Raw genomic sequence first — 25,464 nt, forward strand, 5'->3', positions numbered from 1 at the left:
GGACCATGCCTCTGACTGCCATTATTGATCCATTCACTACAGCATGGTCCTACCATCCAATCATCTCTTCAAGGCTCCACCTTTCAATCACCATAATAGGATCTTCCACCCTCTTAGTCACAGTGGGGGCCAAGTTTCTAATACATAAAACTTGGGGGACACAATTCAAGCTTCTGTGAGTTTGGGGGGACATAATTCAATACACTACAGTAGACTAGTATTTACATATATTTTATGCATTAATGACATACCTTAATTTTCCTTAATTTTTTCAGTAGTTCAAGGCTTTGCAACTCATCTGCATGCTTTTTTTCAAATTGTTGCAAATCTCCTAAAAATTTTCCAACATATTTACGGGAAAAAAAAATGCATATAAATGGACCCCTGCAGTTCAAACCTGTGTTGTTCAAGTATCAACCATATTTATATTTAAAATGAATTGCTTCGAGGAGTTTTCAAGATGGCGGAGGCTGCGGCGGCTGGCGCGGAGTAGCTGAGGTGGAAAAGGTGGCCACTGGGCCTCAGACAGACGGGAAACTTGTGGACCTTCCTCTCGCCATCTCTTAAGGGAGGAACGCTGCTGCTGGCCGGTCGTGGGGGGTGACCGCCACTTTACCCCCGGCAGGAAAGGCTGCCTCATTTACAGGCAACAGCTTTGAAGTGTGGAGCAGGAAAAGAACTGTTTCTTAGCTGCAAAAGTGAGTCTCGAAACAGGGAACGAGGCGGCAGGGCTGCTGTGGATGCAGACAGGATCCCGGAGGCCGGGGCCGCGCTGAAGGCGGCCAGCTGCCCTATTCAGGATTCGAGGTTTCAGGCCGGCATTAAAGAAGTTTCCTGGGAGCGCCCAAGCCGCACTGCGACTGAACAGCCCGAGGCGGCAGCGGCCGAGAACTGGGAAAGGAGGCAAACCAGAGACAGAGCGAGCACCCGACCTGGCACAGCACTGTGAGTGATCCCTGGCACAGCTCTGTTCGGGGGGTGGATGCCCACGCGGCTCCCGCCTGCACCACCAGGCCACTCACCGCCCCGGTGCTGCCTCCATTTTCCCAGGTGCGGGCAGCTCTGCCCTGCTCCGCCATCACTGAGCCCTCCCACTTGCTTGGCCTGGCGCGGGGCTTTCCGGAGCCTGCAGACCGGCCTCTGCTCCCACTCCCTCCGTGGTTCTCTGGTGGGGCTGGTGGCGTGGGGCGTCCCCGGCCAGTCTCGGGAGGGCAAGGAAGTACGGGCGGGCCGACTGTCACTCCACCACACCCTGGACTCCGGCCCCAGGTAAACTCCCTGTTACTGGGAGGCAGATACCATCTCTGCGGCCACCAGTTTGGAAAAAAGCCTAACGAATTTCTGGTTGGGAATAGTGTGGTAGGAGAGTTCCAAGGTCCACTTGAACCTGCCGGAGAGCTGGCTGCAGGTGGGCACTAGACTAGGTTTATACTGGGGGGATACAAAGGTGAACAAGACCCGAGAAAGATCTACATAGTGCTACAAAGGCACCCAGAGAGACTGGTCGTCTGTGCCTAGCAGAAACCTGGTAGACTTCCTGGGCGAGGCGGTGCCGAGCAGGGTCTTGAAGGCCCAGCTGATAGACGAGGAGTGCAGAAGACACGCCCCAGCCCAGCACAGTGCGCACAGAGTGGGGAGACGTGCGGCCAGGGAGGCGGAGACTCGACAGAAACCACACACCCGGTGGGGTCGCCACTGCACAATCTAACAGCCTGGGTCAGAGCACACGGAACAGGGAGAAGTCCTGCACAGGAAGTGAAAGCTCAACAGAGATCACACACCCTGTGGTACGTGATCCACCAGCCCAGCAGAGTCCAAGCTGACCAGAAAGGCGGATCCCCGGAGAAGCCCAAGACCCGAGGCAACCACACACACAAGGCACTAGAGGCCAACTGAGCAGTCACGGAGGGAGCCATACGAAATTGGCAACCACAGCAACATCCTAGTTAGTCATTAGTCTCAAACCGGTGGACTGTGAAACCTCCTGCCACAATGAATAAACACCAAAAAAAAAGATACCAGAAATACAAAAAATCAAGAAAGTACACCACCAAAAGTTAATAAATCTCAAACTCTAGATCCTATAGAACAAGAAGCCCTTGAAATAACTGATAAGGAATTTCGAGTGATAATTCTAAGGAAACTGAATGAGATACAAGAAAACTCAGCTAGACATCATGATGAAATGAGGAAAAGTATACAGGATCTGAAAGAGGAAATGTACAAGGAAATCAATGTCCTGAAAAAAAATGTAGCAGAACTTGCTGAACTGAAGAAGTTATTCAACGAAATAAAAAACACAACGGAGAGTTTAACCAGCAGGCTTGTCGAAGTTGAAGAGAGAACCTCTGAACTTGAAGATGGGCTGTTTGAAATAACACAAGCAGACAAAAAGAAAGAAAAAAGAATCAAGGACATTGAAGAAAATCTGAGAGATATATCAGACAACCTTAAGCGATCAAATATCCGAGTCATGGGTATTCCAGAAGGGGAGGAAAATGGAGATTCCACTGAAAACATATTCCACAAAATAGTGGCAGAAAACTTCCCAGGTATAGGAAAAATCACAGATCTTCAGATCCAGGAAGCTCAACGATCTCCAAATGTATTCAACCCAAAAAGACCTTCTCCAAGACATGTCATAGTCAAATTGGCAAAACTCAGAGATAAAGAGAGAATCTTAAAAGCTGCAAGAGAGAAGTGTCAAATCACCTATAAGGGAGCCCCAATCAGGTTAACATCAGACTTTTCATCACAAACCCTAAAAGCTAGAAAGGAATGGGATGATATTTTCAAAATACTAAAAGACAAAGATTGCCAGCCAAGAATACTCTACCCTGCAAGGCTATCCTTCCGAAATGAGGGGCAAATAGTATATTTCTCAGACAAACAAAAACTGCGGGAGTTCACTACCACAAGACCACCCTTACAAGAAATCCTCAAGGGAGTACTGGGTTTGGTTCCTGAAAAATAACTACCACTGCCATAAAAACCCAAGAAAAATCTAAACCCGCTAGTATAATAAAAATGGCATTCATGAAGAGAAAACAAGCTAACAAAAACACTATCTACAACCTAAGGAACCAACAAACACAGAAACCAAACAGTAAATCAGAAAGCAAGGGACAAAAGACACCTAAGACAACCAAACAACCAATAAAATGCTAGGAATAAATCAACACCTTTCAATAACAACTCTTAATGTAAAAGGCTTAAATTCCCCAATTAAAAGACACAGACTGGCTGACTGGATCAAAAAGCAGGACCCAACTATATGCTGCCTACAAGAGACCCACCTCACCCATAAAGATTCACACAGACTAAGAGTGAAAGGATGGAAAAAGATTTACCATGCAAACAGAAAAGAAAAACGAGCTGGAGTAGCTATTCTTATATCTGACAAAATAGAATTTAAACTAAAAACCATAAAAAGAGACAATGAGGGACACTACTTAATGATAAAAGGACTGATCCATCAAGAAGACATAACAATCATAAATATGTGTGCACCCAATGTTGGAGCAGCCAGATTTATAAAACAAACTCTATTAGACCTAAAGAAGGAAATAGACACTAATACTATAATAGCAGGGGACCTGAACACCCCACTGTCAATATTAGACAGATCATCTAGACAAAGAATCAGCAGAGAAACACAAGATCTAAACAAGACTCTAGACCAATTGGAATTGGCAGATATCTACAGAACATTCCACCCAACAACCTCAGAATATTCATTTTTCTCATCAGCACATGGATCATTCTCCAGGATAGATCACATATTAGGTCACAAATCAAGTCTCAATAAATTCAAAAAAGTTGGAATTATCCCATGTATCTTCTCAGACCACAATGGATTAAAACTAGAAATTAATAACAAACGAAACTCTGGAAACTATACAAACACATGGAAATTAAACAGCATTCTACTTAATGACATATGGGTCCAAGAAGAAATCAAGCAGGAAATCAAAAAACTTATTGAAACTAATGAAAACAATGATACATCATACCAAAACCTGTGGGATACTGCAAAAGCAGTATTGAGGGGAAAATTTATTGCATTAAACGCTCACTTCAGAAGAATAGAAAGATGGCAAGTGAACAACCTAACACTTCACCTTAAAGAACTAGAAAAACAAGAACAATCCAAACCTAAAGTTAGCAGACGGAAAGAAATCCTTAAGATCAGAGCAGAACTGAATGAAATTGAAAACCAAAAAACAATTCAAAAGATCAACGAATCAAAAAGTTGGTTTTCTGAAAAGATAAATAAAATTGACAAACCATTAGCATGGCTAACAAAAAAAAGAAGAGAGAAGACTCAAATAACAAAAATTAGAAATGAAAAAAGCGATATTACAACTGATTCATCTGAAATACAAGGAATCATTCGAGACTACTATAAACAACTATACGCCAGCAAATTTGAAAATCTGGAGGAAATGGATAAATTTCTGGACACACACAAGCTCCCAAAACTGAACCGTGAAGACGTAGAAAATTTGAACAGACCAATAACAATAAAGGAGGTTGAAGCTGTTATCAGAAGGCTCCCAACAAAGAAAAGCCCAGGACCAGATGGATTCACAGCAGAATTTTACCAAACATTCAAAGAGGAATTGACACCGATTCTTTACAAACTATTCCAAAAGATTGAAACGGACGCAAATCTCCCAAACTCATTCTATGAAGCAAACATCATCCTGATACCAAAACCAGGTAAAGATATAACCAAAAACGAAAACTACAGGCCAATATCCTTGATGAATATAGCTGCAAAAATCCTCACTAAAATACTAGGAAACAGAATACAGCAACACATACGAAAAATTATTCATCACGATCAAGTGGGATTCATCCCAGGGATGCAAGGTTGGTTCAACATACGCAAATCAATAAATGTGATACACCATATTAATTAACTCAAACACAAGGACCATATGATCATCTCTATAGATGCTGAAAAAGCATTTGATAAAGTTCAGCACTCATTCATGACAAAGACCCTCTATAAGTTAGGTATACAGGGAAAGTATCTCAACATAATTAAAGCCATATATGCCAAACCCACAGCCAATATCATCCTGAATGGGGAAAAGCTGAAAGCTTTTCCTTTAAGAACAGGCACTAGACAAGGATGCCCACTCTCACCACTCCTATTCAACATAGTGTTGGAAGTACTAGCCAGAGCAATCAGAGAAGAGAAGGAAAAAAAGGGCATCGAGATTGGAAAAGATGAAGTCAAACTGTCCCTGTTTGCAGATGACATGATCCTATATATCAAACAGCCTAAAACCTCTACAAAAAAACTGTTGGAATTGATAAATGATTTCAGCACAGTAGCAGGATACAAAATCAACACACAAAAATCAGTAGCATTTCTTTTCTCCAATAGTGAACATGCAGAAGGAGAAATCAAGAAAGCCTGCCCATTTACAATAGCCACCCAAAAAATAAAATACTTAGGAATTGAGTTAACCAAGGAGGTGAAAAATCTCTATAATGAGAACTACAAACCACTGCTGAGAGAAATTAGAGAGGATACAAGAAGATGGAAAGATATTCCATGCTCTTGGATTGGAAGAATCAACATAGTGAAAATGTCCATACTACCCAAAGTGATATACAAATTCAATGCAATCCCCATCAAAATTCCAAAGACATTTTTCTCAGAAATGGAAACAACTATCCAGACATTTATATGGAATAATAAAAGACCACGCATAGCCAAAGCAATGCTGAGCAAAAAAAATAAAGCTGGAGGCATAACACTACCTGACTTTAAGCTATACTACAAAGCTATAATAACCAAAACAGTATGGTACTGGCATAAAAACAGACACACTGACCAATGGAATAGAATAGAGGATCCAGAAATCAACCCACACACTTACTGTCAGCTGATCTTTGACAAAGGCACCGAGCCTATTCAGTGGGGAAGGGACTGCCTCTTCAGCAAATGGTGCTGGGATAACTGGATATCCATATGCAGGAGAATGAAACTAGATCCATACCTCTCACCGTATACTAAAATCAACTCAAAATGGATTAAGGATTTAAATATACATCCTGAAACAATAAAACTTCTTAAAGAAAACATAGGAGAAACACTTCAGGAAATAGGACTGGGCACAGACTTCATGAATACGACCCCAAAAGCACGGGCAACCAAAGGAAAAATAAACAAATGGGATTATATCAAACTAAAAAGCTTCTGCACAGCAAAAGAAACAAGTAACAGAGTTAAAAGACAACCAACAGAATGGGAGAAAATATTTGCAAAATATATATCTGACAAAGGATTAATATCCAGAATATATAAGGAACTCAAACAACTGTACAAGAAGAAAACAAGCAACCCAATTAAAAAATGGGCAAAGAGCTAAATAGGCATTTCTCTAAGGAAGATATCCAAATGGCTAACAGACATATGAAAAAATGCTCAACATCACTCAGCATCCGGGAAATGCAAATCAAAACGACATTGAGATACCATCTAACTCCAGTTAGGATGGCTAAAATCCAAAAGACTCTGAACGATAAATGCTGGCGAGGCTGTGGAGAAAAAGGAACTCTCATACATTGTTGGTGGGACTGCAAAATGGTGCAGCCTCTATGGAAAATGGTATGGAGGTTCCTCAAACAATTGCAGATAGATCTACCATACGACCCAGCTATCCCACTGTTGGGAATATACCCAGAGGAATGGAAATCATCAAGTCGAAGGTATACCTGTTTCCCAATGTTCATCGCAGCACTCTTTACAATAGCCAAGAGTTGGAACCAGCCCAAATACCCATCATCAGATGAGTGGATACGGAAAATGTGGTACATCTACACAATGGAATACTACTCAGCTATAAAAACGAATGAAATACTGCCATTTGCAACAACATGGATGGACCTTGAGAGAATTATATTAAGTGAAACAAGTCAAGCACAGAAAGAGAAATACCACTTGTTCTCACTTATTGGTGGGAGCTAAAAATTAATATATAAATTCACACACACACACAGACACACACACACACACACACACACACACACACACACTTTGCTTACAAAGGATGCTGAATCACACCCAACTGGACCTGAGGCGAGGGCCCTGACCAAATTATTCTATTTTCCCAACACCTAGAAGGACCGGAAGCCTCCTGGGCACCCAAACTGGGGAGTGAGGGCCGTGGGTCTCGGCCGTACTCCCCTGACAACTGCAACCAGTCCAACGATGACCACTGAGCCACCGCAGGAAGTCCCCCAGGCTCCTAGGCTGGGACAGTGGAGGGCCAAGATCCTCAGCCACGCTCCCCTGACATCTGTAACCAGCTCAGTGAGGACCACTGAAGCCACCACTGGAAACACCCTGGGCTCCTGAGCTGGGGTAGTGTGGGGCTGAGGGCTTCAGCCATCCAGCCTAGCAATGATTGAGCTGCTGCTTGAAGTCCCCTGGTCTCCCCTGCCAGAATGAGGGGGGTGCCAAGGGCCTCGACCATTCCCTCTTGTTCTCCTTCCACCCTATTTCCCCTCCTCCCCCTCAATTACTATGCAACATCTTAGAATGTAAAAAAAACAATATTAATAAATAAATACGATTTTTAAAAGTATGTCTTATGTCCTTATGTGTTCTGGCATAGATTTAACTCAATTTTTAAAATATTTTGTTATCCACTATTAAATCATATTAACATGTGTAAATATTTATATTCTATTTTACTTGTAAAAAAACCTTAAATTTTGTATCTTTATTGAACATTAATGATTCTAATGGACTTCCAAATGATTATACATCTTAAAGATTATGAAAACTACTTTGTTACTTGTTGAAACTGAGAAACTTACTTAAAACTATTTATTTGAAAAAACTCAGGTCTTAGTGTTTGAATTCTGGATTAGTTTCAAATTACATACCAACTAAATTTTCTAATATTCTATGAAGTCAACTGCAGAGAAGCATCTGAATACAACATAAATATCTTGTCATGAAGCCACAGCAGTAAATAAAATGTACTGACAGGATAACTGAGATGAATGTGTGTACTTTCATCTGAGAGCACCTTCAGGAACCCACTCCATCTGACTTACCGCTTTCTGATTCTTTGATTGCCAGCCAGGACACCACCATTAATCCAGCACAGACCACCACCAATACAGCGAAGAGAGCAGCAAACATGATTTCATTGTAGCTGAGAGAATGGTGTCTGGGAGGTACACTTCTTTTTGATTCCATTTTTGGTTTTTGGAGGTTAACTAGCTTAAGAACTATAAGATCATATAAATACCTGCACCAACTAAAGAGCAAAATAAATCTCTCGTTATTAAAAAAGATTTGTCAAGCAACAGCAATCGAAGTCTACACTCAAACTAGTCAGTGTAAACAAGCTGTGTATGTCCCTTCAGCAGCATTATGTCTCTATACATTAAGTAGCTTAAAAAGGGCAGTTAATCGTTAAGCAGATATAAATGAATAAAGATGCCTGGAGTTGTAAATGTTAATCACCTGAACAGACCATTTATTGAGGTGAATGCAATTTAATTCATGTTGTAAACAAAAATGACGCTTTATCATTTTGAGAACTATCAGGAAAAATACGAAATTCATGACAGATAAATTTGTCATTAGGCACATGCACTTGATATTTGTAAAGAGATTTCCTAACAGATCGACCTCTTGCCCTCTGACTCAGTTCATTAGTAAGGCATTTCTCCTGTTGTTTGTGGGTGTAGACCTTCCAAAAATAACTTTTACGCACAGTTGTATATAAAGCCTAACATATATATTCTCTCTCTTTAAATATATATTCTTCTTGAAACAATCTAAAGGTTTGTAAACTTCATTATGTCACCCATGTGAGTTATGTAATGTTAGGTGGTATTGATTTAACTTAAAGAAAGTCCACTTAAATAAGGCATCATATGGCTACTCTCTGTGCAATTATCAGCAATAGTAGTAGCTGCCATAAGAGGAATACAGCATTTGTTTCTATTTTAAGAAAATATTCTGGGTGGGGAAAACATTGCTTACTTGGCCTGGACTTTATCTCTTTAAACATGCCAATTATAACAAGAGAACAGGTTAAGATAATGACACTCATAATTGTAGACCTATGCATTGTGGGAAAACCAAAGCTGTTTTCTGATAATTACAGTGTATGGCTGAAACTTCCACACTTGAATAATGAATTTAGGATTTAAAAAACCCCAAATAAACAAACAAAACAAACAAACAAACAAAGACTAAACCTATTCTGAAGTAAACCAAGTTGCATTTTGCTCTGGTAGGTAAAGCCGGCCAGAGGTAAGGAACTCCTAGATCAGAAACCCTTAATATACTCAAATTGCTCCCTGTAATAATTGGCTAGGATGAACAACAGCCACTCTTCTCCTTTAAAGAAGAGGATTGCGTGTTGCACTCAAATCCTTGCTGATAAAAAGCATAATGTAAATAAGTAAATGAATGTCATTAAAATTTTTTTTTAATTGAATTAATACCTATCATTAAATCCTCTAAAATATACATGAAATGAGAGACATGAGAGATGGAGCTGAGAGAAGTTCATTTTATTTGGGGACAATTCTAATAATATGCCAGACTATCTCTTAAAATTTTGGCCTGGAAAGGTGCCCCTTGAATTGAAAAAGCCAAGGAGATGGAAGCATGATACTGTTTTCTTTGTATAGCTGATGCAGAAACAAACTTGTCAGAAAATCAAGTAGAACTCTAAGTTACATTTTTTCTTTTTTTCTTTTTTACTTTATAGAAGGAAAGGAGAAGACAACAAAGGAAGTTAACGTGCTCTACTCCAAGCACAGGGTAATAATAGATGAAATATAAGACTGGAAACCCAAAATGATTTATTTAGGTTCAGAAAGAAAATCAGCATCCAGATGATAAATTATCTTCAAATATTATGTTTCAAATAATTATATTTAGTATATTCAAGTAAGTGAGTGGAAGAATAGCTTTTTTAAAAAAGGCAATCATTTATGGAGGGCAGACTGACAAATAAAACAAACAGGTGAACATCAAAAAGAACAAATCACATGTCCTGAAATTTTTTTTAAAAAGTAATTAAAATAAAACAAGACTTGCCGTATCAGATCACGAAACTAATTGCAAAGTTATAAAAATAGAGTGCAGAATCAGTTCAGGAGTAGAGAAATATTTTAGCGGTAAAGAATAGTGTCCATAAACAACTTGATTCACATATGAAAACTTCATATATTGAAAACATAGTGTTACTAGTGGTAGTAGGTGAAGAAAGAATGGCTATTCAATAAACAGTGCTGGGTCAATTTGTTATCCATCTTCAGATAAATAAAATTATATCCGTATCTCACACCATAAAAAAAGTAAATCTCAGGTGCATTAAATATACATAAAAACTACAGAATATTTTTGAAGAAACTATTGAAGAATGTTTTTCTGATTATAAGGTTTTGAAGAAATTTTTAAAAATGGATTTAAAAATAAAAGGATAAACCAGAAAGATTATTTTTATATTTAGCCAATTATAACACTTCCACCCCCCCAAAAACAAAAGAAAGTAAAATCCTCAGTGGGGGACACGGGGAATAATTGCACTTTGTGGTAGTAGGCATGCCGACGATATTGATCTGATCATCACATCTTGGGCACAGGCGGTGGCGGTCAGCTTTGTACCCCATGAAAACCTAAGAAAGTAAAAACCTAAGACACAACTTTTTTTTTTTTTATTTTTTTATTTTTTTATTTTATTTATTTTTTTTTTTAAAAGTAAATGCTTGTTTATTATAAAAAGTTTAGGAAATAGGGATAACAAAAAAGAAGGAAAAAAATTGCCTGTTATTCTATTCCCAGAGTTAACTGTGGCTAACTTTTCACATATTTTTCTAAGCACATATACATGTATGTATGTACATGCATGTGTGTATGCAAAGATTTTTTAAAGCAAACAAACATGGAACCAGACTATTTTATAACCAGCTTTTTTCCAGTTAGCAATATATAATAGACATCTTTCTATGTCAGTAAATATATATCTGAAATAATGTTCTTAATAGCTAAAGTACCATCATCATATTTTTGAAAATCCCCTATTGTTGGACAATAAGAGCAATAGTTCATTGATCTGTTTTTTAAAAAAATATTATTATAAATAAGATCTTAGGGCACATTCTTGATTATTTCCTTAGAATAAACTAGAAGTATAATACTGGGCAAATGCTTTGCAAACTTTTAGGAGTTTTTGATATGTGGTATAAGGTCAAATTGACCTATAGAAAATTGTAATAATTTGCACTTTCACCCACTAAAATGTAGGGGGAGATTCCCTACATTTTAGTTTATACATGACACTATGTTTTTCTTTAAAGTTCCGGAGAGTCAATGATGTGCTGTAATCTTTTGGGACAGAACCACAATTACAGATCTGTCCTGTAGAGAGAACTCAGGACCGAAGACTGCCCAAAAAGGAGCCAAATTAGAACAAATTCAGATATGCCTGTGTTTCAGAACACCCACTCATGTCCATCAGCCTCTGAAAACACATCTACCCAAACAACTCTCCGTTATTTGTGATCTGGGCTGGATTCAGTGCTGACCTAGATAGAGAATACTTTTTATTTTGTTACCAGCCCTCCGAACCATCTGGTCCTGGCTAAACAGGTTACCTACACAGTTGGAAACTTTATCACTCAACTAGCCGCCTTCTTGCCAGTTTTCTAATTAAAAATATTTCCTACCTTGCTCTTTACACCAAAAAGGTGGTATGGATGTCTTGTACCTGATAACCAACTAGCTTATTTTTTTAAATCTTTTTTTTTTTTTTTTTTTTTTTTTAAATTTTATTTTGTCGATATACATTGTAGCTGATTAATGCTCCCCATCACCAAAACCTCCCTCCCTTCTCCCTCCCCCCCATGTTTCAGTTTGGCTACAACAGAACAGAACTGAGGCAAGGATTTTAGTATGAGATACTCAAATTTATTTGGGAGGCAGTCCACGGAAACTCCATGAGAGGAGTTGGAAGTAAGAAAGCAGGGGGTTGGGTAAATAAATCCAATGAAGACTGTGTGTGATCAACACAGTTACCACCACAGGCATCTGGAACATAATCCTGCTGGGGGTGTGTGGCAAGACAGTGAGAACAGGCATCAGTTTCCCAATTAATGCGCATGGAAGCGGGGGTCTTTACTTGCCCAGTGGTGATGCTCGTTGGTTGAGAGTAGCTTCCGGGACGTTTCTCTCCAGCACTTTCAGCTTGCTCTGTGTGTGGGTAGAACATTCAGTGGAAGCCGACTTCAGTGTGCAGAGATGAATGAGAATGCCTGTGGGCATGGGATCTTTACAATGTCTGCTACAGCTTACAAACGAAAAACACTATCCAGAATTTATAAAGAATTTCTGCTAATTAACAAATAAAGACAAACAGCAGGTAATTAACAAAAAAACCAAAACCGAACAAGAAAGAAACAAAACAGAAACACACAAATATCTATAGGTGCTCAACTTCAGTAGTAATTATGGAATTCCAATTCAAGAAAAAAATGAAATATCGCCTTCATACATATTAGGAAAAATTAAAAGCCTTAGCATTACTAAGTAGTAGCATTAATTGCTTTACTAAGTAGTGACATTTATTGCTTATGAGAGTGAAGATTCAAATAATCATGTTAAATAGCAATTTGGTAATATCTAGCAAAATTAAATAAACTCATATAAAAGTACATGAACTGGAGCTGTATGTATCAGCCTGGAAATAGTAAAACAAAATTTTAAGAAAAAAAAAAAAAAAAAGTTTAGAAGGATATACATAGTGTTAAACTATTTAAAATCAAAAAAGAAAATCGTTTGTTTAGTCATTTAGTTGTGTGTAATAAAAGTGCACATGCAGATGATAAACAGAAAATTCAGTATGGTGGTTATTTCTAAGCAATAAAGGAGGTAGATAGTGTAAAGGTAGAATATCAAGGTGCATTTGTGTTGTTAGTTCTCTTAAAATTTTTGAAGTAATTTAATGAACCAACATAACTTTGACAGAGCTAGACAATTAGGACATATGAGTTAATAGTGTTCTGCATTTTTTCCATATGTGTGTGTGTGTGTGTGTGTGTGTGTGTGTGTGTGTGTGTGTGTGTGTGTGTATAAAGTTAAAGGGGAGGCAAATGATTGAAATTGCTGTAATATTAATAATAATTTTCATCTTTATTAAACAATCACTAAAATTTTAAGAAACTTTATACAGAACTTTCTATTTTGAGAAAAGCAGAAGTTACAAAAAAATCCCCCTTAAGTCAAGTCATTGAATGTCTATAGTAGAATACAATACTTATTTTAAACATCTACTTAAATATTTAACCACATAAGCTAAAATGATCTATATGAAGTAGAAACAAATAAGTGTAATATATTTGGGATGTTGAATAAAGAGATTATATAGCTCTGGATAGGTAAACATCACTAACATTCTTAATGAAGCTTTCAGTGAGTAAATAAAGCTTTTGGGTACCATTTCAGTGATGGGAGTGACTTATTCTTGTTAGAATAATGAGATGGGAAGAAACTTGAGCATAGCAGGAGATGGAGTAGGTATAGCCAGTGTTGAAGCTTTGCTAAAGTCCTAAAAGAGAGTTATTATTATTTTTGCCCACAGTGAATGAAAGGGTAAAAATACTCCAGCTGAGAAAATTAGGAGTATGATAAGCTCTTGATAATGCTATCAAAGCATAAGGACCAGAGGGTAAAGAACCATGGTATACAACATAATCTGTTTGTTTGCTCAACAAATATGAGGTATTAAACTCTGACTGTACAAAGTAGCAGTAGTAATTGCAGAGAGTATTTAAAGATTAAGGCTACCAGCATTTATATAAAATTTCTTTCACTGTTCAATACAAGGCAAGAAAAAAAAAATCCAAACAGCTTTCATCTTTAATAATTTTCTGTAACTAGGTTGTTATCAGATAAATATATTAAATAAGGTTAAATTTAAAAAATATATAAGATAAGAATATATTCTTCTTTTTTTTTTTTTTTTTTTTTTTAAATTTTATTTTGTCGATATACATTGTAGCTGATTAATGCTCCCCATCACCAAAACCTCCCTCCCTCCCCCCTCCCCCCCTCCCCCCCAACAATGTCCTTTCTGTTTGTTTGTTGTATCAACTTCAAATAATTGTGGTTGTTATATCTTCTTCCTCCCCGCCCCCCGGTTTGTGTGTGTATGTGTGTATGTGTGTGTGTGAATTTATATATTAATTTTTAGCTCCCTCCAATAAGTGAGAACATGTGGTATTTCTCTTTCTGTGCCTGACTTGTTTCACTTAATATAATTCTCTCAAGGTCCATCCATGTTGTTGCAAATGGCAGTATTTCATTCGTTTTTATAGCTGAGTAGTATTCCATTGTGTAGATGTACCACATTTTCCGTATCCACTCATCTGATGATGGGCATTTGGGCTGGTTCCAACTCTTGGCTATTGTAAAGAGTGCTGCGATGAACATTGGGGAACAGGTATACCTTCGACTTGATGATTTCCATTCCTCTGGGTATATTCCCAACAGTGGGATGGCTGGGTCGTATGGTAGATCTATTTGCAATTGTTTAAGGAACCTCCATACCATTTTCCATAGAGGCTGCACCATTTTGCAGTCCCACCAACAATGTATGAGAGTTCCTTTTTCTCCGCAGCCTCGCCAGCATTTATCGTTCATAGTCTTTTGGATTTTAGCCATCCTAACTGGGGTTAGATGGTATCTCAATGTGGTTTTGATTTGCATTTCCCGGATGCTGAGTGATGTTGAGCATTTTTTCATATGTCTGTTGGCCATTTGGATATCTTCCTTAGAGAAATGCCTACTTAGCTCTTTTGCCCATTTTTTAATTGGGTTGCTTGTTTTCTTCTTGTAAAGTTGTTTGAGTTCCTTATATATTCTGGATATTAATCCTTTGTCAGATGTATATTTTGCAAATATTTTCTCCCACTCTGTTGGTTGTCTTTTAACTCTTTTAATTGTTTCTTTTGCTGTGCAGAAGCTTTTTAGTTTGATATAATCCCATTTGTTTATTTTTCCTTTGGTTGCCCGTGCTTTTGGGGTCGTATTCATGAAGTCTGTGCCCAGTCCTATTTCCTGAAGTGTTTCCCCTATGTTTTCTTTAAGAAGTTTTATTGTCTCAGGGTGTATATTTAAATCCTTAATCCATTTTGAGTTGATTTTAGTATACGGTGAGAGGTATGGATCTAGTTTCATTCTCCTGCATATCGATATCCAGTTATCCCAGCACCACTTGCTGAAGAGGCAGTCCCTTCCCCAGTGAATAAAAAAAAAAAAAAAAAAAAAGAATATATTCTTCATCCAAAATAATTCTGGAGATTTCACACATGATTTTTCTCTCTGAAAATGTATCCAAATGTTCCAGTGTAGTAAGTTAATTAACACTCTTGTGATTGATGGTTCAAAGTTGACAGAGCCTATGAAACATACGTTTGCATGTCTGCAAGGCTGGTATATTTCTTTTCTTTTTCTTTATATGTAATTTTAACCTGTTATTCTAAGATCTAATTGGTAAGCCTCTTTATTTTTTAGGGTTTGCAAGAGGACAGTAATCTATGTGTACAAAGAGTAAGGACTATTTTATAAACTTACAGGGCAAATTAGTAAATGTGGATTTTTAAATATCATTAAGAGTGAGTATTCTTAAACACTATAACCCACAGATTTGCTTATTGGATTTCTTTTTTTATGATTTTGACACTTGGAGAAAAATTTGACTGGATATAAACATTTGATGCCATTTCAACTTTCCATCAGAACCTCTGCTATTCTATGGAATTACTCTCTTCTATGACTGTTCAAATCATTTTTGCATTGCTTGTGAATCATAATCAACCATATTTTTTTAAAACCTGTGTTTAGAAAGGCCAATGGGTTGTATATTCCCTGTATTCTTTCATATGTGAGAAATCTTCCTCTTTTGATACTCTGCCGGTGATTAAATGCATAGGTAAATGACAAATTTTTTTTTTCTTGGAATTCATTTTTCTAATACTGTTTTTCTGACAGTGAATATAGTTGTGGAAATGTCTGACGGTAACCCTATATCTTACTTCCATATGTGATACATCTGCCTGAACGCCTAGAGAATTTTTTTCATACTTGAGGTTCAATAAAGAGTAAGTTGGCATTGATTATTTTGAATTGAGTTAAAAAAATTTTATTGGTAATGAATATTCATGAGATACAAAGCTGATTGCCACCACTTGTGCCCAAGATGTGAAGGCCAGATTCATACTGGCAGCATGCCCATTAACACAAATTGCGTTTGTACCCCATGTCCCCCACCCAATTATTCCCCATCCTTCCTCCCCCTCCACCGCCCCCCCCCACTCCACTTTGTAGCCCAAGGTATGTTCTCTCCCTCTGCATGAATTGAGATTTGTTGGAATGTGGTGTGCCTTGTTCAGTTTTCCTTTAATCTAAAAAAAAAAAAAAAGAATTCCTTTATTAAAATTTTGAATCTTTGTTATTTAATTTACTGGATGTCTTGGTGGGGTTGGGCTCCAACCTCTCTTAAATTGGGTTCCCTTAGTCATTTCTCTGTATCTCTACTTCTCTCCTAATTATTTCAGTATCTGTAACTCCCTCATTCATTTCAATTTTATGCAACATTCAACTAGGTTTTTCTGTTCTCTGATGTTTCTAATTTATCAATTATTTGTGTAATGCTGTTGATTCAGATTGTAATTGATTTTTATAATTATAACCTTTCTCTTTTAATCTAATTCTAGGTTTCATTATTTTATTATTGAGTTCTTATTGTCTTTAACACATTTTCTCAATTTATTTTATAGTAAACGCTACTGTAGAAATTTTTCTATTAGTTGAATTTGCTCCCAGAAAAAGCTTCTGGCAATATTTTTATTTACTTCCTTCTTTCCTTTCTTCCTACCTTCCTTCTTCTTCCCCTCCCTCCTTCCTTCCTTCTTTTCTAGTATATTTACACAGGGACCACACTATTTTTTTTCATCTGGTTCATGCTTGACTTAGCCCTAGCTAGGCTCTTTTCCACAGTTTTCCCATAGAGTGGATGAAGTCACTTTGCATTTGTATAAGCTACAGTTTGAAGAAAGTAAACTCTGTTTTTTTTTTCTTTTTTGTAACCCAAGGGGTTGGAGGAAGGTGTTGGGAGAGGAGGATGAACTCAAATGAGGCTATATATAGCCTTTGTGTGATGGCCTGTATTCCTTTCTCTTTTCTGCAATTTTGTTTCACACCCTGTACCAATATTCCCATGTACTAATGTGAGGTTTACTCTATCAGTGAATGTGAGCAGGATACCACTGTCCTGCATGCTATCCCCTATAATTAATCAAGAGCATGGAGAAATAACAAGCTCCTATGGTTTCCTCCCATCTCCACTGAGATCCTGTAATAGTCACTGGTCACTAGGGTTTGCTAATCCTGAGATATTTTCCCTTTCTTTTTCTTAGTCTGCCTACTCATAAATTCAACCTGCTTTTCTACAAATTTCAAGGTATTAATGAAAATTAGAAGTTTGTGGAGTTCCTTTTCAGCAATACTGATGGGAAGGAGAGGGTCTGTAGGTAAATGATTGAAAAAAAGAGTCATGTGTCTTCATATTCATGTTATTGGGCAAAGTTTATGCCATAACTTTGTTTTGTTTGCTTGTTTATTTGGTTTTTTGTTTTTGTTTTGTTTTTTTGCTGCCGGTGAGTTTTTGACTGGTTTGTAACTAGTTTATAGTGTTAATTAGATTCTAGAGAAAAATGTTTTAAGCCTCAGCTTCACTTTGGTTTTACCTAAAAGTTTATCCAGTGTAATTTCTGACCCAAATTTTATTCAGCCTAAAGACTATGTCAATTTTATTCAGCTGAAATGACACCTAAAAATTAATTTAGATATCACATCAAAGCTCCCTGGCTCTAAAACGTATGAGTGGACAATATTATTTAGGGTTTTTTTAAACCCATAATATTAAAAATACTACAATATTTAGTATTTGGCTGAATACCATTTTACAGAAAGATGTAAAAAAACCCTAAAAATGTACAGATTTCTTTAAATTAATAGTAACGTCCTGAATTCTTTACAATCCCATAAAACAGAAGTTGGGCTCCTGAACTACTTCTAGATTAATAGTAAAAGAAGCTTATAAATATGATGGTACTTAAAAAAAGTTCATGGAAACATAAAATTGAAAGATAATGCAAATCTTTCCATGAAGTTTTGAAGTACCCTTATATGCTATATACTGAAATATTTTGTTTAAAATTGCACTCCTTTAATTTCTAAAAAATGTATTTGTCATTCAAAAAGGTGGTATGATATAGAAAAAGCACTAGACATGTTGACAGAAGAACCAACTTTGCATCCTTGGGCATTTCACTAATACTTTTGTTAAGCTTCAGTTTTCTCCTCTAGAGAACAAAGTTATCGATCTTCAAATCACTTTCATTTCTAAGTTTTCGTGGCTTTATGATTTTTCTGGTTCCTTCCAAAGGAAAGTATATGATTTATGTCCCATCACATTAAAAAGCCTTTTCCCCCCCAGATTTGTTTCAGATATCCATTTAAAAATCACCTACATGAGACATGTCTTTTAGAACATTTTCTTAAGATCTTTTCCTTCATGTCTCCCACTGACCTTTCATTCTCATTGCAACTCCTTTTCATCTTTGCCTTGTCTGACTACAGTTAAACCATATTTACTTTCCCTTTGCTGATGCAAATTCTGCTTCCTTGCCCTTCATCCTTTGTGCCCGCTCCGTATGTGGCTTCTTACCTTGCTGTATGAAAGTCACTCTCACCAAGCATATCTCCCTAATCTACTTTCTGAACTACTGTCTGTAAAGTGTATTATGAAACTTTTGAATAAAAGGCATTATACCGGAACATGCTGAACTGCATAGCACTTAACTCTTCCGAAGGAAAGAACTCTATTCATGGCAGTATTCAAAAATAGACCTGTATTTCAGGAAAGAAAAATGAACTAGACTGGGAGAGATTGGTTTTTCCTAGTAGGGGTTACCACACTTTTTATAGCATCTTAGTTGGTTAGTAGGGAGTTTTGAAAAAATATCAGCATGTTCTTCCCTATCAACTGCTAGTTTAGGTCATTTTCAAAGAAACCCCCTCTGTATCTAGAATCCTAACCAATTCACAGCCCCATGATTTTATATTGTTGTGCCAGCCACATCTGTAGCTCAGGCAGGATTTATCTTCTCACCATGTTACTTTTTAACTTTAATCATCTTAGTGCCTGGAAGTCAAAAGATTTTTTGATATTGAAAGAGAGTGAACCTACTTGTCAAATGTTCTTGGGGCTCTTTTATCTAATTGCCCTGCTATCATCACCAAAGTACTATATCAAGCTTTACTTTTTCCATAGAATAAGTTTTCTACATCAACTTGCTAACTTTTCACTATCTTGTTATTAAAACAGTTCCAGAAAGTTTATCCTCTTTTCTTCCCTAACTGAAAGAATAAAGACAAGATTTAATTAAAAGATCATCTAGTTAGGAACTACTTTCCTGGCCTGGTCTGGGCCTCAAAATTCCCACATAAAAATTTGCACTTCATTTTTCTGACTGTCTTTTTAGATACCACCCAAATACATCCACTGGTTAATATTTTGTACTGGGTAAATATATAGATTCTTAATATGAATACTATTTTCTTCTCCTTTATTATTAAGAGTATCAGTTCCTATAACAAAGTGGCCAGGTATGTAGTGTGCTTTTTCCTTAGTTAATACTGTACTGTACCCAGAATTATGTGTTTGATTAATGTTTCTAGTAATCATGCTGCTGCTAAGAGTTGGGACCGTTAACATTAGAAATAAAATATCTCAGTAACTAGGAAGATAGCATTATTGTAAAGTCACTATTTTAGGAAAGTAGGGTAAATAATAGAGGCTTGAATTTGGTAAATTTGGTTAGGCATAGGGAATTAAACAGGATAATAACACGATAAGTTAAATTCCTTACATTAGATCCTTGGACAGGTTGTGTACATATAAGAAATTTTAAATAAAGATAGCTATGGTAGAGATCATTCTCTCCCTGTATTTATTCTCCCCTTCCTAATCTTAGTGATGGAACTACCTGAGTTTTACCTGAGGGCCACCAGCTGCATGCCCTTGTTCTCAGTCTTCCTTCAGTTTAGATGTGGCCATGTGTACCTTGCTTGTACAGTAAAACCGTAACTATGAGTTTGGATTAGGAATTTAAATGTAATTCCTGATGTTAAAAAACATTTAAAGAGTAGTTTATTTAGAAAGTGCTTACTTGTTTATTTGAAAATAATAATTCTTAGATTATAATAGTTTAATGACATTTTTCTTTCCTACTAGTTATTTCAGTAAAGGAATGTATAGTCTTAAGGAATATATAGGAACTTAATAGAATGTTAGGATATGTCTATTTGTGTTTTATTCTTAGTTTCTTTTGAAATGTTCCTGATTCTTATAATTGTAAGTTATTTATACTCCATTTTTTAAATAGCTTTACTGAAATACAAAGTACTGCACATATTTTATGTGTACAATATGCTGAGTTTGGACATATGCAAAGTGAAATCATCACCATAATCAAGGTAATAGGCATATCCAACACCTCCCAAAGTTTTATAAACTGTTATAGCCATTAAACTTCAACTCCCCAGCCCCTGGCAACCATTGTTCCATTCTCTGCTCCTATGAGTTTGACTACTATAGATACCTCACATAAGTGAAATCATGCAGTATTTACCCTGTGACTGGTTAACTTCAGTCAGCATAATGACTTCCAGATTCATGCATGTTGTTTGAAAAGGCAGGATTTCCTAATTTGTAAGGCTAAATAATATTCCACTGTATGTTTACAGTACATTTTTTATATCTACTTATTTGTCGATGGACACTTAGGTTGATTCCATATCTTGGCTATTGTGAATACTACTGCAATGAACATGGGGGTGCAGATATCTGCTTGAGATCCTGACTTCAATTCCTTTACACACACACACACGCGCGCGCACACACACACACACACACACACATCCAGAAGTGGAATTGATGAATAATATGGTAGTTCTATTTTTAATTTTTTGAAGAAACTTCATACTGTTTTTAATATCTTCTGCACCATTTTACTTTCCCACAAACATTGTATTAAGGTTCCAATTTCTCCGCATCCTTGCCAACATTTATCTTTTGGTTTTTGATAACTGCCATTCTAAAAGTAAAACTATAGTTTTGGTCTGCATTTCCCTGATGATGAGTGGTGTCGAGCACTTTTTCATACACCTGTTGGCCATTTACATTTCTCCTTTGGAGAAGTGCCGATTCAGGGCCCTTGCTCATTTTTCGATTAGGTTATTTATTTATGTATTTATGTATGTTTGTATGTATTTATTTATTTATTGCTATTGAGTTGTAAGAGTTTCATATATATTTTGGAAATTTGCCTCTATCATATCTGTGGTTTGTAAATATTTTCTCCCATTCTGTAGGTTATCTTTTAATTTTGTTGTTTTCTTTGCTGCACAGCAGCTTTTTAATTTGATGTAGTTACACTTGTCTATTTTTGCTTTTGTTTCCTGTGTTTTTTGTGTCATGTCCAAGAAATCATTGCCAAGACCAACATCAGGAAGGTTTTCTCCTGTGTTTTCTTCTAGAAGTTTTATGGTTTCAGCTCTTAACATTTAAGTCTTTAGTCCACTTTAGTTTGACTTTTGTGTACGGTGCAAGGTAGGGATCCAATTTCATTTTTTTGCATATGGATATACAGTTTTTCCAATTTCATTTGTTAAAGAGACTATCCTTTAACCATTTTGTGTTCTTGGCACACTTGTTAAACATCAGCTGACTAGTTACGGGTGGGTTATTTCTGGCCTCCCTATTCTGTTCCATTGATCAATATGTTTATCTTTATGCAAGGACTGTACTGTTTTAATTACTGTAGCTTTTACCACTTCTATTCGATATTGTGCTGGAAGTCCTAGCCAGAACAATTAGACAAGAAAATGAAACAAAAGGAATTCAAATCAAAAAGGAAGAAGTAAAATTTTCTCTGTTTGGAAGTGATATCATCCTACATGTAGAAAACCCTAAAGACTTCCCTCCCCCAAACTGTTGGAACAAATAAAATGAATTAATTAAAATTACAGGATACAAAATAAACTTACAGAAGTCAGTTGTGTTTCAATACATTAATAAGGAACCATCCAAAAAGGAAGTTTTAAAAAAATCCATTTTCAATAGCGTCAGAAATAATAAAATACTTAGAAATAAACTTAACCATGGAGGTAAAATACTTGTACAATGAAAACTACAAAACATTAAGGAATGAAATTATGAGACACAAATAAGTGGAAAAACGTGCCTTGATTATGGATTAGAAGACTTAATATTGTTTAAATGTCCATACCACCCAAAGCGATCTACAGACTAAATGCTACCTCCATCAAAATCCAAATAGAATTTTTTGCAGAAATAGAAAAAACAATCTTAAGTTTCTTATAAAACTGCAAGAGAACCAGAATAGTCAAAGCAGTCTTGAGGAAGAAGAACAAAGCTTGAGGCATGATACTTTCGTATTTTATACAGTATTCCCCACTTATCCATAGGGGATACATTCCACGACCCCCAGTGGATGCCTGGAACTGAAAATGCCCGGAACTGTACATACTGTAATTTTTCCTATACATACTTACTTATGCTAAGGTTTAATGTATAATTTAGATCCAGCAAGAGATTAACAATAATAACTAGTAATAAAATAGAACAATTATAACTATATTGTAACAAAAGTTACCTGAATTTTGTCTGTTTGTCTCTCTCTCTCAAAATATCTTTTCGTACTCTGTGGAGGGTAACTGAAACCACAGATAAAGGGAGACTACTGCACTCCATTTTAACCTTTAATTTTACAGAGTATTCTAAATTAAAATTATGATTATCCTTAAGTATCTTTTGGGCAGTGGATATTTGTAGACTTACCTACTAACAAAAGGTATTTGTTTTGGAGCCCAGTGCTCTATTTTCCTGCTTTGTATTATCATAAGGACATTGACTCCCTGTGATTCATCTATACCATGAACAAAGTGGAGATGATATTGTTTAGTTTCTGAAGTTCTAATATTTATCCAAAATGTAAAATCATTTAATAGATTCATGAACTATTGCAGCATATTGTAAAGCATTTCTGAAATTTGTCTTCTTGGTTTGGCTTTAAAATATCCAGATGACTCGACTCTTGTTATTGGACATGACTAAGTTATTGATTCAATAATATACATCACATCCTGTTAACACCTTAGATGTACTTATTTATTGTGGATGCATTTTCTATGATCTTTATTTTGTTTTAATGAGATTATGAGACATTAATTCAAAGGAAGGCTGAGTCATACCAGATTGATTTGAAATAAACTATGCCAGTCAACTATCTTCATAAATATAATGGTAAAATGGACATATCAATTCACAATTTGGCTAATTATAAGATTAATGTTTATGTGTAAAGTAGCAGTTTTAATTGAGAGTGATTATAGAACCAAACGTAATTGAAAAGAATATGTTCATTTTAACATTTCTACCAAGTTTTACATAAAAGGTTTTTGGAAAGTAGTTTCAAGATTTTGGGGCACATGTAGCCTAGTCACCATTTATTTGGCTCCTACTTTTAAATTGCCTTTTGCCCTTTTTCACTAAAAACATGTTATTAAAAATTCAACCAAAAGTCTTCACTTTGTGAGGGTAAGAATGCAACAATAAACCATTCCAGCATTTTACATCATCCCACTATTGTCTCCCTCCCTTGTATAAAAAGTTCTGCCAAAGTAAATAAGCAGGTGCAGTGAAAGCCAGACTGAGATCTCTAGAAATAAAGAATAAACAGAGATGCTGTTGAGAGGTCCTAAAACACAGCTATGTAATTAAAATATACAATTAAAATTGTTAATACATTTCCTTTCTATGACAGGAGACTACCAAAAAAAAGCTATTTTTTGAAATATTTTAAGATTCCTAGTACATAAGCTAGTATCTATGCTGAACAAGATTTGGTGTGTTCACAATTTAATTAAATTCAAGCTTTCAATAACACTGTGATAAAAATAGAGCCTAACCCTTCAGAAGTCTGTATCTGCTAGATATTTCTGATCTAGAAAATAAAATTAACTCTTCAGTGAAATGATCCACATAGATTGCCAGGAGCTAATCTTGCTGAATGTGAATTGATCCATATTAGGACAATAATTAAAGAGAATGATGCTTTCACAGCAGCTATATGTGTCAGTCAGAATTGCAGCCTATACACATATAAACACATGTGCACACATATGCACTTATATGTACAGCCACAAATATACACATACAATTACACACATACAGAGCACACACATTCATATACAAGCACATATATTCCTACACCCTGACACACATGCACACACACACAATTGGAATATAGCTGTCAAAAGTACTATCTACATTTCACAAAAAAATTTTTGCAAAAAATATATGAAGACTTTCTTCCCTTAGCAGAGTTGTAGGAAGGAGTTGAGTTTGCCTAGAAATTTAAGGAAAACAGCCACTTGCATCCTGGTCTCTTTCTTCAGCTAAAAGGAAACTACATATGTTGTTCATTTGTTCTTTTTGTCATGATCAAACAATGTACAAAAAATGATGCCTTCTCTCCTTTTCTTCCAAACATCCCTCCCCTCTAGTTTTATTTCACTCAATTGCTTTAATGCTTGATACTAGTCGAAAGACAATATCTAGAACAGAGTGTTTAAGGGATACCTTACTTCTGCAGATTTTGCATGAAGCGTTAAGTGCCTTATTCTGAAAAGTGTTCTGTATTTTTTTTCATCTCTCATCATTTTTGTCTGTTGTAGCAGTGGCCAACTGGAATGAGAATGTCATTCTGTAGCCAGTGCTTAAAATCCTAATGATTTTATAGTCACATATATGGAAGTGACAGCAGCCACATCTTTGTGAGATGTCATACATCAGCAGGATGGGCTCCAACCTAAAACTTGGGTCAACCTTCCTGTCCTTGGGGATTGCTCTACATGTGGTCTCTTGCTGACACAGGAAAAATGGCAACCTCCAACCATTTTTCACCTCATAACCCAGCCCATTTATCTCTTTGATTTTGGTGTATGTATCATTTTGCTCCACAATCTATTAACTATTAAATGATATAGCTGCTACTTCAAGCTGCATTTTTAATTAAAAGGAGAAAATGCTGTAATTTAAGTGCTTCAAAATAATCTTGATCAATATCTGCTAGAAAACATCGCTGATATCAGAATTCCCAGGAAAGGAAAATAGGCACTTATTTGTGACAAAGACAATTTATTGAAGATGTACTGTAAGTGATAGATCTACGCAAAAGCAACAGAGGTCCTACCATTTGTAATTCTAGAAGATTGCATTATTTAAAAAATATTATCGATGTAGAAAAGTATCCTTCTCT

The 25,464-nt window shown here is 36.3% G+C and overlaps 1 protein-coding gene across 1 annotated transcript in view; it reads right to left on the reverse strand.

Moving 5' to 3' along the window:
- The window catches only part of TMPRSS15 (transmembrane serine protease 15), a 130,824-nt gene extending 122,594 nt beyond the window's left edge, over nucleotides 1–8,230 (reverse strand). The window contains exon 1 of the mRNA XM_063113305.1: nucleotides 8,086–8,230. Within this exon, the coding sequence (XP_062969375.1) occupies nucleotides 8,086–8,230 (145 nt within the window). The remainder of the gene's footprint in view (nucleotides 1–8,085) is intronic.
- Between the last annotated feature and the right edge of the window lie 17,234 nt (nucleotides 8,231–25,464).

Source organism: Cynocephalus volans, chromosome 1 (genome assembly GCF_027409185.1).
Source record: "Cynocephalus volans isolate mCynVol1 chromosome 1, mCynVol1.pri, whole genome shotgun sequence".
NCBI classification, from domain to species: Eukaryota; Metazoa; Chordata; class Mammalia; order Dermoptera; family Cynocephalidae; genus Cynocephalus; species Cynocephalus volans.